The 12,553-nt window shown below is 42.3% G+C and overlaps 1 protein-coding gene across 1 annotated transcript in view; it reads left to right on the top strand.

Moving 5' to 3' along the window:
- The window catches only part of TLN2 (talin 2), a gene marked incomplete at its 5' end in the record, with an annotated part of 77,248 nt that overhangs the window by 49,643 nt on the left and 15,052 nt on the right, over positions 1-12,553 (top strand). Inside the window, 6 exons of the mRNA XM_010011135.1 lie at positions 883-1,066; positions 1,380-1,505; positions 2,960-3,076; positions 5,082-5,267; positions 10,003-10,110; positions 11,551-11,656. Of these exons, the coding sequence (XP_010009437.1) occupies positions 883-1,066; positions 1,380-1,505; positions 2,960-3,076; positions 5,082-5,267; positions 10,003-10,110; positions 11,551-11,656 (827 nt within the window). The remainder of the gene's footprint in view (positions 1-882; positions 1,067-1,379; positions 1,506-2,959; positions 3,077-5,081; positions 5,268-10,002; positions 10,111-11,550; positions 11,657-12,553) is intronic.

The raw sequence follows: 12,553 nt of genomic DNA, 5'->3' as shown, positions 1-12,553 counted from the left end.
AACAAATTAATCCCACAGCATTTTTCATCACATTAAGAGATTTGCAGCATGTGACTGTTACTTCCGTTGCAGTAAAACCCAGGGTCTCACAGCCAAGACCCTGACTTGCTCCTTCACAGCCTAATTGGCCTACGTGACGATTTGTGTGGCCAGAATTTATCCCCTGCCTTGCCAGTTACTCAAGAAAGAGGATAGATGCAATGGTGTGTAAGTTGCCACCATTCTACAGACTGACAGTCAGGGATTTCCATACCGGTACCATCAATTTCCAGGCTGACATTCTACATGAATATGGTTCTGGTTCTCAGTTAATTTGACTTACTTGTGAAGCATGTACTCAAAATGGTTTCTTCTTTTACCCAAACGTTGCTTTGAATTTGTTGTCCTGTCATGTCAAACGTGTATGGGGGGACATGCCCTGACTGGGTCGTGTTCGCTGTTCCTTTTGCTGTTCTTGCTGCTGCCTTCCTCAGAAGTCATTGTTTTCATTTCCTTACAATATGCTGATTAAGATGGAGATTTGACAGCTGTAACTTACCCCACAGCACGGCCAGATGTCTTTTGATGTTAAAATGCAATGCTGTCTTCTGCTGCTGCCCTACTCCTTCCTTTTCAAGATGGGGTCATTTTAATAAACTGCCTTACATCTAACCCAAAATATCCTGCTACTCTTTTAATAGTTGTAGTTCTTATTTTTTTCTAAATTACTATTTATTTACTTGGAAGCTGGCCTGTGGTATAGTATCCTGAGTGAACACTGCCATGATGACTTACATCAGCTCTATTATGTAGCTGTTTGTCACCATAACATTGTAAAGCATGTTACTTTCCTGTTTGCCTTTCCTGCTCCCATCCCAGCTTCCTTACTTTTTGTCCCTACAGGGAAAATATCCTGAAAACTGCAAAAGCTTTAGTGGAAGATACAAAATTGTTGGTTTCTGGTGCTGCCTCGAGTCAGGACAAACTGGCCCAAGCAGCTCAGTCGTCAGCTAACACCATCACTCAACTTGCTGAGGTAGTGAAATTGGGAGCAGCTAGCTTGGGATCTGATGACCCTGAAACACAGGTGAGATGTTTTTCTGATACTTTTAAAGAGACCAGAGACAGTTTTCAAGTGATAAGGCTTTGTGGGACTTCTGTTTTTAAGCAACACAGTAAGGTTCGTATCGTCTGGGACTTCTCGAGGTTTACTTAGACATCACTCTTTGTTGTGTTCCACACTTTCCTTTTCCCCCCTAAGCTTTCTCATTTTTCATGTTTCATTTTTCACAATTTGACCAGTAGTGGTTTTGGGTTTTTTAGCTGTGTTCTCAAAATCATGCCCTCGTCCAGTCCACCCTTTCCTGCCTAAGCCTCACAACTGTTCCGCATTCCTACAGGTTGTCCTGATCAATGCTATCAAGGATGTTGCAAAGGCCCTTTCTGATCTCATTGGTGCTACCAAAGGAGCAGCCAGCAAACCAGCAGATGATCCGTCCATGTACCAGTTGAAGGGTGCTGCCAAAGTAAAACCTTGTTCTTACATTTTATGTGAAAGTATCTGTGCAATCACACTTGATAGACATGCAAAGCTTGGATTTCAGCAATTCCTGATTGCCTGAAATCTCATCTCTTTCTTTGTTTCATTATACAGAAAAATAAGATGATGCTGTTGCGTTCCCATGTAGCTTTCAGTTTTGTAGGCTGTCAGGTCACTTCTGTGATTTTATGAAAGAACTTTTCTGAAGAGAAACTTCTTTCTTTTGCCAGCCTGTATTTCAGGGCAGGTTCTCCTTTAGTAACATTATAGACTAAAATTTATCCAGTATAAAATGGTACCTAAATACTACATTCTAAACAGTAACATGCTCAGGATAGACATGGAGCCTCCTTATTTGGACCTTGTGGCTTGGGGAGGGAAGGGAAAAAAACCAACCCTCCAGTAACACTGCAGTAGGATATTGTGGGGTTCTGATTCCTCTGTCCTAGGTCTTTCCAGGAAGTGTATAGGTATCAAAGCTCAAAACTCACAGATTACACTATACCTGTGATATCTTTATTTTCTCTTCACCTGAGATGTATTATGACATTGGCCTCACAAAGATCTGGTGGCTTTGTGTCTGCAAAATATTTCCAGACATGGAGGTTTAAGTGGTAATACTTCTGCTTCCACATTGTGAGCGTCATAGTAGCTTCTTGCTTGGCTGGAAGCTATTCTCACTCTCATGTCTGTTGCTTACATGTTAGACTTGTGCCTCTCTTCAGAGCACATGGTAACAGTATATTGTTGAGGCACTACTTAGAAATGACCCATCTAGTCAAGATAACTGACTTCTTGGCTCTTCCTGCAGTGAAGAGCTCTCTGGTTTATGTCAGAGAGCTCTTGTCAGCTGTCCTTTCTGTCTTTTTTCACTGTAGCTATCATTTCTGTCTCAACACACTGGGGTATAAGAAGGGTGTAGTTATTGCAGTGAAGATTTGGTTATTCTGCATCAGGACGATTGTTTGTACTGACAACAGTAATATTACTTCTGTTTGTGCATTTGGGCTTGAGGCGGGTGTTTGGCTGCTTGCTTACCTGGGGTTTATCTGATTGCAGAGAAGGTACTGGGTACATTTCAAAAAGGAATACCACACTTCAATTCCCATCTCTTTCAACCTGCAGTGCAAGATGTGTGGGGGGAAAAAAGACACTTAAGATAATCAATCTGTGTAAGAGAAATTGAAAATGTTGTGATTTGGTGGTGTCACTCTGCAGTTAGCTGTGCTACGTTTCTGCAGCTTCCAGGGCAATTTCAGAAACTGGCCAGCAGGAGAGTTGGTATTTAGTCCCATAATAAGCACAGTTCATGAAGCTTCTTAGGCCCTACCAAAAGTAATAATCCTGCCTAGCTCAATTTGCCTTGCTTCATACTCTGCTGTCTCTGAAAAATGGGAAGAAGGAATCATGTATCTTTGTTTTCACTTCTCTCTCCTTCAGGTAATGGTAACTAATGTCACATCACTTTTGAAGACTGTTAAAGCAGTAGAAGATGAAGCTACTCGAGGGACAAGAGCTCTTGAGGCCACAATAGAATACATCAAACAGGAACTCACGGTACAGATCAGAATAGTCATATGTGGCATTTTTTGGAAGCAGGCTCTTAAACCAGCCAGCCCAGGCACTCCTCAAGCTCTGCTTTACTGCCTTGAAGTGCATTGGATGCAATTTGGTGCTCTCTACCGGTTGCAAATGATCTCTGAAAGTACAATTACAGTGCCACTTCAGCCTGTGTACTTTCAGATGTTAACAGTCCCCACTTTGAGATTTGAGGTGCTACTATCTTGTGCATATGCAGGAGCAACTGCTTCTTTGTTCTTTAGCTGTTAAGCTTTCACTACAGGTATTCTTTTCTGAGTCCAATGCTGTTCCATTTTTTTTGATCTTGGCTTTGGTAATATCTCCTCAGCATCATAGCTGTGTTGCACCTCCAGTTTAATCTTGTTTCTGTTGTTCCTTTATTATGAAATTATACTACCAGCGATACATAGTCTGCTATCTGATATGCTGTGTCAGCAGGAATTAACTTCCAAATTAGGTGTTAGACCAGGACAATTGTTTTCCTTCCTCTTTAAAAGATATAAAAATAACACTGTAACAGCGCTAGCCTTGTCAAGTGCTCTCCATAAAACATTTGTGTTTCACTGTATGAGCAGTGCTGTTGTAATGAAGAAATAACTCTTGTTAGGGTTTCTTAAAATACCTGTACCTAGTGGTTGGGAATTCATGCAGTGTCTGCAGTGGGAAAAACTCAGTTCAGTACCTGACAAGGAATGTTCTGTATGATATCTAGTGCGCATTGCTGTCATGTATCCTCATGAAGACCTGGCTAAATTACATTCCTTCCCTTAACTCTTATCTAAAACCTGTCCAGATCTGTCACTGAAGGAGTGTGCATCACATCTGGTTGGTATCTTTCTGAAATGTTTCTCATCTTCCTTTTCTTTTTGCCAGCATTGCTAAGGAATGGGTCTGTGGAGGTGTCGTCTCTTTCATAGGGAGAAAAGTGGAGTACTAGGAGAGGGTCAAGAGGAACCAAGGATGGCACATACGTGCTCCAAAAAATGCCTCAAGCTTTGCTTGGAACTCCCAGGGACTGAATATGATCAACATTGGGGGATGTCCTTCACCTATTGAACTAAATTTTATTTTGTGATCTTGCTTCCATTTCTGGAGGGAGAAAGCGAAAACCTGATGCAACGGGAGCATGGGATAGACCAGGCTCATTTGTGTCCAGACATTTTTGTTCTGTAACCACTAGACTGCTTAGTTTGCACTGTGTGTAGTCAGGAAACGTCTCCTGATGAACTGTGCACTCCAGATTGCCCCTGCACAGTAACAAAATGGCAAGCGGATAGAGACTAACGTCTGTATCTGAGAAAGAAATACAAGATAGAAGTAAGGTTACCCAGCTTTTATTGCCTACATGGTGCCACAGTTCATGTGTTCCAGTATTCATGAGAGTTGTGTGTACTGTCAGATAATTTGAACTATTTTCACACAATTCACCCTGCAAAATTATATCTTCAGGTTTCTAAGGGAGACTAAGTACAGTGTAAGAGACAACACTCCACCTCTGCTTTAAGAGGCATTTGACTGTTTCAGTGATGTTCTCAGTCTGTCCTGCACTGTGCTGTTAACAAAGGCTTGGTAGGGCCCAGCCTTTGCAGAGGAAGGATCTCCTCACGTGAGCAGACCAGCCTAAGCAGCGGTCAGGATGAAAAAAGAATATAATTAAAGGAATGGTAATTCTTTTGATCCCATAATACTCTGAACAGCTGTTCAGTGACAAACTGTCATCTGGGCAGTTCAATGGCAAATGAGATGGATGGGTTAACCTTTTTTTGCATGTTTCCCTCAGCTTATTGTTTCTCTCTGCTGTCTGTAGGTCAGCAGGCTTTTCAGGACCAGGCTTACGACAGGCAAGAATGATATTCAAGTACTCTGAATATGTTTCTAATTTCCTGCTGTTTAAAGGCTGCTTCCATTTGCTGGCTCTTTCTCATGGATGCTCTGCTTTGACTTGAATCCTATCAGGCTTTCCTTCTGCTTTCACTTTTAGGTGTTTCAGTCAAGCGAGGTTCCAGAAAAGACATCATCACCTGAAGAATCAATCCGGATGACGAAAGGAATCACCATGGCAACTGCCAAAGCTGTTGCAGCTGGGAACTCATGCAGACAGGAGGATGTGATTGCTACAGCGAATCTGAGCCGCAAAGCAGTAGCTGACATGCTAACAGCTTGTAAGGTAAAGATTCACTTGCTTGCCTAAGACTGATTCCCCCTCCCCACAGTGTGCCTCTAAATCCCTTAAATGTTACAGTTTCTGTTTGGTTTCTTTGTCTTAATGCTCTACTTTTCAGGTGAGAAAGTCAATGGTTATGGTAACTGTAAGGGAACGTCTCTCAGAAGGGATTATCTGTGTTGTTCACCAAAAAAAAAGCAGCAGCAGCAGTAATACTGACTTTTTGTGCAAATGAGAAGTTTTATTTGACCTGAAATTTCCTACTTTTCAGTCTCCTGTTAAACTGGCAGACAAACCGCCTGTGCAAGTAGTAGATAATGCAGATAATCCTACAGTCACAAATATGATTTCAGTATTGCTGGAACAGTGAAAGGAACGATGAAAGGAATCACTCTGGTCTATTTTTCATAGTCTTCCTCCCCCCCCTCCCCAAAATCTGTTGGCTTGCTCGATTTCTTCTGTGCCTTTCAAAAGTGTGTTTTGCCTTTGCACCCTGTTTGCTACACTTGCTTGAGCTAGACAGCTTTGGAAAACTGACCTGAAAAACAGGGGGGAATGTACGTGTGTCGTATGAAACCATTTGGCTTTGTTCTGATGATAAAAAACATCTAGGCACACATTAAAAAGGGGTTATAAAGATCTCCTTCCTTTTGGTCCTCGGTAGTAACACAGAAGTGCCTTTGCCAGTAAATTACATTTATTTGCTTTGGCCTTTGCATGTGTGGAAAATTACAGTAAAATAATGGCTCTCTCTGTGAGGTGTCTGATTTTCAGCCTAAGCCAGTCACAGATTCATTTTTAGCCTAATACTGCCTAGGTGGAAGTGTTAATTCTCGTTTTAAACTGATGCCCATACAAAAGTGCAAGTCCTGAGATAATAAGAACTTTTTATTTTACCGAGTTTTCTGTCAGGGTCCTTATTCAGGCAGTTCTTGACCACTTTGCATGTTTCAAATTTGGATTCTGTTCTCTCCACTTCATAAACTTGGAAGGTCAACACAACAAAACAGCTTTAATTTGCATGGCAAAATGAACTAACTGTGTCACTTACATGGGAACTACTGTAGCCTATTATGTCGTAGGTACAAGCCAGTTGATTGAAACTTCTCAGGGAGGCTGAGAACAGCTCATAGTTGTGCCACATTCTCACAAATCAGTTGGGGCATGAATTCCGATGCGGAGGTGCACTGAGCATCCTTTGTCATTCGGAAGTGCCTAGTGTCACATCTCTGTTTCAGTCTCTCCAAACAGACAGAGCATCCTCCTTTTCCAGAAGTGTTAGAAACACACTCACACAATGAATAGCTCAATATGTAAATCTGAACATTTACTTACAAACATTCATCTTTTCTGTATACATTTATTCCCAGTTAATTTAATGGTTTCAGAATTCATTAATTGCAAGTGGCTGACAGGATGAAACTTCCTGCAAATGGAACTGTGGAGTTCTGGGATGGTGGAAAAGCATCTGTGGTGTCCCGGGGAGTTACCTTCGCAAAGAAAGCAATCTTTGACTGGGAATCATTTTACTTACCCGTAATGATACACTGACAAGGAGTAAGGTCTAGTTTTATCTTGCTTAGCTTTCCTAAAATCAAAGGCGGTTATTGGGCAAACAGGAATAAAAGTCTCCACCTATCCTAATTTTATGTGTACATTTGGTCTGTAATGTATGACAAAATAGCCATGTCATTTAACAAAGTTTTTCAATATACAACTTGTACAAGACTTCATTTAGGAAGTCCTGTTTCTACAAATTTTGCTCAGAGACTTAAAAATCTTATGCCATTAATTTCTACAGATTGATTATTGTACATGGCATTGCCTTGATAAATCACATCCCTTGAATTCTAGGGGTAGGAACCAGCAGTCTTAGCCTTACTATGCCATGAAAGCTGTGCAAGGCAGTGAGTGCAACTTGATTTTTGTGACATTTGACAAATACTGGAGGAGTTTCCAGTGTGACTAAGCTAGTCTGTACAATAAGCACTGGCAAATAATCAGATTTAATATCCTTTGGGCAAGACAAAAGTGCATGTATATGATCTATGGAAGAATTGTATAGAACATAGCTTAAACTTCCCTGCTGTCAGGAATTTAAGTTCCATTTTATTGCCAGCTGCCTAAGGCAAGTAGTATAAGGGATTTGACTTACTAGCAGTTACTCATATGCTTGTGCTTGTTCTGCTGTACGTGAATTTACAGCACCCATTGCTAATTCTATGCTTGTAAGTAGATGCCATTTCAAAAGACAGTAAGGTTGATGGCTGCAGGATATAATGAACCAAGACAACTCTCATTAAAGTCAGTGGAAACACTGTAATTATATTTACTGAAGGTTAGAGTGGGGCCCAAGATAATAACAATCTTTTCATTACCTGTTTGTACAAAATGATGTCTATGCACTAAGTAAATTGTGCGTAATATCACTGTTACAGTATCTGGCCTGAATTCAGTGTTGACCCAGCTTTAGGCAGGAGGCTGGACTATGCGTGTTCTCCAGGTTCCTTCAAATGGCACTGTTTTTCTGAGTATCTCAGTACATATTAGCTCTACAAGTTATTTATCAGTACTGATGGGCCAGAAGTTGTGGTCCTGAAGTCAAGTATTGCTTGCTGCCTTACTGTTCTAAAAGAATATGAAGAGAAAATGAGGGCTGATAGAGAAGGGAAGCCTGAGCAAGAGAAAATAAACGTGTACTCTAGTTCTTCAGACACGTGTTTCTGTTGGAGGTGCTTCAGCAGGTTTTCTGTGCAAGTCTGGAGGAGTACACTTCTTTGTTGTGAGTCTGAACTGCTGTAGTGAGATGTTTCTGCGTACCAAAATGTCTTCCTAAAATGGCATTATTACCTCTTTAGTCTGCTGTGAAGTACACAGTTTTAAAACCCATTGAGCTTTAAAAATGCTCCCAAAATATTCTGATGTCAGTCTCAGCTATGTATGCAAAGCATAAAAGGAAGTTTCTATTTGTCTCCTACACGTTTGTTCTAATTGCGTGTGCATCAATAACATGTAAGTGGAGCCGGAGGCGTGTCAGGGTGCTTACAGCGCACTGGCAGATCCTTCTGCCTGGTTTTAAAATTGAATATGGGCTATTCTGGATGGTTGGGGCTTCTGGAGCTCGTTCGAAGTGTGCCGAAGCTGGGGAAAATCCTACCCGGTTTCCTCCCCCCGCCTTTCCATTCGGAGGGTTTGTTGACAAGCTGCAGAGACTAAGGTTGTAGCTGCCGAGTTTTGGTGCTCTGCTCATCTTGAGCTTCCCGGCAGAGGGAGCCCCCAGGCCGGCTCCGGGCCCCTCCGGCAGCGGCGTGTGCTCGGGCTGTTGAGCGTTGCAGGAAGGGCTGGAAATGAGCGAGCAGTGAGATAATGCCCCCGGCCAACGGAAGGCAGGAGGCTGCAGGGGGGGAAGGAGCTGCTCGGAGAGAGGAAATGCTGATTTTCAGGATTTTTAGGAAGTTTGAGTGGTCAGAGACTGGCACTTGTGTTTAAAAAAAATAGTTCCCTGGGAGCTTATTTTAGGAAAAACAAAGGTGGAAGAGGCTGCAGGTTTCACTTTTTGTTAGAACAGGCTTGAATTAGTCAGGCTTCCGTTAGATGTCAGACATTGGACTTAGTGGGAATCCTTAACAAGTGAAAGAACTGACTCTGCCGCTGCTTCCCTGTATTTAAGCAGATGGTTCCAGCACTGCCCATTGCTGTGTTGAATCTCTGTGTCAAGCTGAAGCTGTTAACAAGCTTCTACTTACAACTTGTTACCAAATAATGGAAAGCAGCCAACACTCTTTTTGGGTGGGTGGGTTGGGTGGGGTGGTTTTTTGTGTGTCTCGTGTAAAAGAAGGATTTCCTGCACTTCCATAGCACTTCTGCCATTTGCAAAGCTTTCTGTAAGGAACTATCATATTTATCTTTCATAGTAGAAAAGTAAAAGCGAGACCCACATTTGACCCACAGCCTGGGCTGGGGGTTGACCTCTTATTGGCCCAAAGTCTTCTGGGGCCAGGCCAGTGCTTTGGTCTCGAAACCAGGTGGCTGTTTCTGCTTTCATTCCTTGATGGTAGGCTGTACGGGCTTACAATTCAGAACGGGTTTAGCACATGCCTAACCTGTACGATGTGAATGGCCATGTGTGAGTGGCAAAACTACGCTCACTATGGTTATATTTGTTGGTATTAGTAAAAAAGAAGAGCCACAACAGGATAACCTTTGCACTGCAGAACAGTACATATGCAACCCAAGAGCCCGTTCCAGCCCCAAGGTATTTTCTAAATGAGATATTTTTCATCAGAAGAAATCGTAAATCCTTCTGTGTTTTCAGATGGTTCTTCAAAGGTTTCTCTATTTGTTCTCAACTGGCAGAAAGAAGCAGTACTACTGCTGACAATACCTAATTCCTTAGGACACTAAGGAAGACTGCAGATGTACACCCAGACAGGAGAATGTGCAGATGAAAGGAAACGTGTTCCCAATGCCATTCTTAGAACTGGAGCTCTGCTGCTCTTTGGGCACAGTTTGCTTATGCCTTTACAACAGAAATGGCTGGCAGTCAAGCTCAAATGAGTGTCCCTGCTCATGGCAGGGGGGTTGGAACTAGATGATCTTAAGGTCCTTTCCAACCCAAACCATTCAATGATTCTATGAATGTTATGAAAAATCTCCTCCCTTCTCTTTCCCCTACCTTTTCTGTGTTGACCTTCTCTTGTGGGAGCAATTTTAGGGTACTAATGTTTTGCCTCCTCAGCAAGCATCGTATCACCCAGATGTGAATGAAGAAGTTCGAGAGAGAGCCCTGCGCTTTGGAACAGAATGTACCCTGGGATACTTGGAACTCCTGGAACATGTTCTCCTGGTAAGGAGTCATCTGCATGCACCTACTGGATCCCTTCCGAGAAGAATACTCTCTCTGACCTCTTTCTTCAGTAGCTGCTGGTGACAAGTTTTTATCAGTTTGTCACAAGATTATGAACAGTTTTGTTACTCAGGAAAAGCAAGCTAAAGTAAACGCAGCACTTCAGCTCAAACTACAGGGTAGAAGGAAGTCTAGAAGTACTTAAATGGGACTGAATCGGGGTCTGATGGGTCTTGACCTAAAAATGGTCCCTGGCAAAGAAATGAAAATAAGACACTTCGGTGTTCTTTTAATCCCACTGTAAGCATTAGGCATATTAGGCACACTCCTGTCCCCCAGAGCAAAGAGGTTACGTATTCTTTGTGAAAGCACTTTTATCTGCCTTTTGCAGTCACACCTACTGAATGCCATCCCAAAACCAGCTCTGCCTCACAAAGAGCTCTCCAACTCATGCCAGACATGACATCCCCAATAAAACTGCATAAAACTTCTCTGCTCGTATCCAAGGTTAGGCATTTATCTGCAAAATGGGAAACATGCTTACAGAAAGAGAAAATGTGTCTTGAATGTGCACTTAGTTGTCAGAGCTGTTTTGCAGAGCAGTTTTTGAAAACAGGAAGAAAATGCACACCTAAATGTGACTTTCCAGACACCTGTTTTGCTCTTAAGTCTCTTTCTTTAACTGTCACTGCTCTCAGAAGTAGTTTTTGAGTATATGTGAATTTCCAGAACTTAATCTTTTTTCTCCCTACAATATGGTAATTAAAGATGCAAATGTTGTTCCTGCTTAGGAAAGAATTCAACTTCGCTGTCTGAATGTTTGACTGTTTTCTATTTGAAGAAGTGCACTTTAATACTTCGTGCAAGTTCAGCTCAGAGGTGTCTGTCTTTCACTTTTAATGGTCTTGCCCAGGGTTGGTGTTTCCATTGTGTTCACCGTTGCTGGTTTTTTCCAGAACAGGCAACTAGAGCTAGCTTGCAGAACTCTCATTCTGTTTCTTAGTAATAGTGATCATCCAGTTTGTTCATCTGAGGAGATCAGCTCCTCTCCAGCAGTGTAGAAGGACTAAGCCTGATGCATAATGACTATAATATCTGAGAACAGAGTGCTGAAGATCTGTATTCCTCACACATAGTAACACATGTGCCTCTCTTTTGGAAAATTCTGTCCTAGTTTTAGCACTGAGAACTTCCAGACAGTATTGCCAGTTCCCATAGAAATGGGAGGCAGTGCCACTTTCCCAGCATGTGTCAGACATCGCAGGGTGAGCCTTTGCTCCTAGTGATTCATTGACAACTGTATTTCTTTTACCGCACTAATGTTTTCTCCCAGCCCATTGCTGTGGAAAATAAATCTTTCACTAGTGTGGCTTGGGGCTGTTCCAGCATTCTCTGGAATCCTTACTAATATGCATTAGGACATTTTATCTTTTCCCCTAGATCCTTCAAAAACCAACTCCAGAACTAAAGCACCAGTTGGCCTCTTTCTCCAAGCGGGTGGCTGGTGCTGTTACAGAGCTCATCCAGTCAGCAGAGGCAATGAAAGGTGAGTTGGGCAGCCTGGATACCAGTGCAGTGTGCTTTTTACTCCAGAAATGATGAACTGTCACTTTTGTAGTTTAAAACAAAATCAAAAACTAACAGAAACCCTTTTGATGATGTTTCCTGTGTCTTGGTCCCACATACTTTCATTCTTCAAATTCCTCTGCTGGTGTTCAGTTCACAGTCTTGGTAAACGTGTGTATTTGACCCTCTCCCACTTACTATGATTGGTCATGAGTCATCTGTGTGGCCTTTGAAGACGAAACCATCAAGCAGAGCACTTGAGCTACAGCAGTGGAAAACAAAATACAGTATCACTCCTCTTGAACTGGGGACTGAATTGTAATTGGATGGCTGGTTCCTTTCCGTACACTCATGCTTGTTCAGTCAAAATAAGTCGTTTGCTTTGCAGTCATAGTTGCTTTCCAACTTCAAATAAAAAGGGATACCATCATCTTGCTGAATTAATACTCAGCCTTTAGCAGTGGTGTCTCTAGTGCTCACCATCCTGTCTGGGTCCTGCCCTGGCAAAGTATATTAATGAGACAATGAGACTTCAGAAAATCATGGTCTGGTTCATAGAATCAACCAGGTTGGAAAAGACCTATGGTCATCAAGTCCAACCAAGGACCACTGCCAAGTCTGCCACTGAGGGCCTCATCTATACGGTTTGTGAACACTTCCAGGGATGGTGATTTTCCTAATATCCAGCCTAAACCTCCCCTGTCACAGCTGGAGGCTGTTTCCTCTTGTGCTCTCACTTGTTCCCTGGGAGAAGAGTCCAGGCCCCTCCTGGTTCCATCCTCCTTTCAGGTAATTGTAAAGCACCTTTTTTTGAAGAGGAGCTGTTATATTTTGCAAGTTTGGTTTTGACTGTGTTTATACATGCTGCTTTTATCAG

This window comes from Nestor notabilis, unplaced genomic scaffold, assembly GCF_000696875.1.
Source record: "Nestor notabilis isolate BGI_N333 unplaced genomic scaffold, ASM69687v1 scaffold8073, whole genome shotgun sequence".
Lineage (NCBI taxonomy): Eukaryota > Metazoa > Chordata > Aves > Psittaciformes > Psittacidae > Nestor > Nestor notabilis.
The sequence above is the reverse complement of the archived record's forward strand: the minus strand, read 5'-3'. Positions and strand labels throughout refer to the sequence as shown.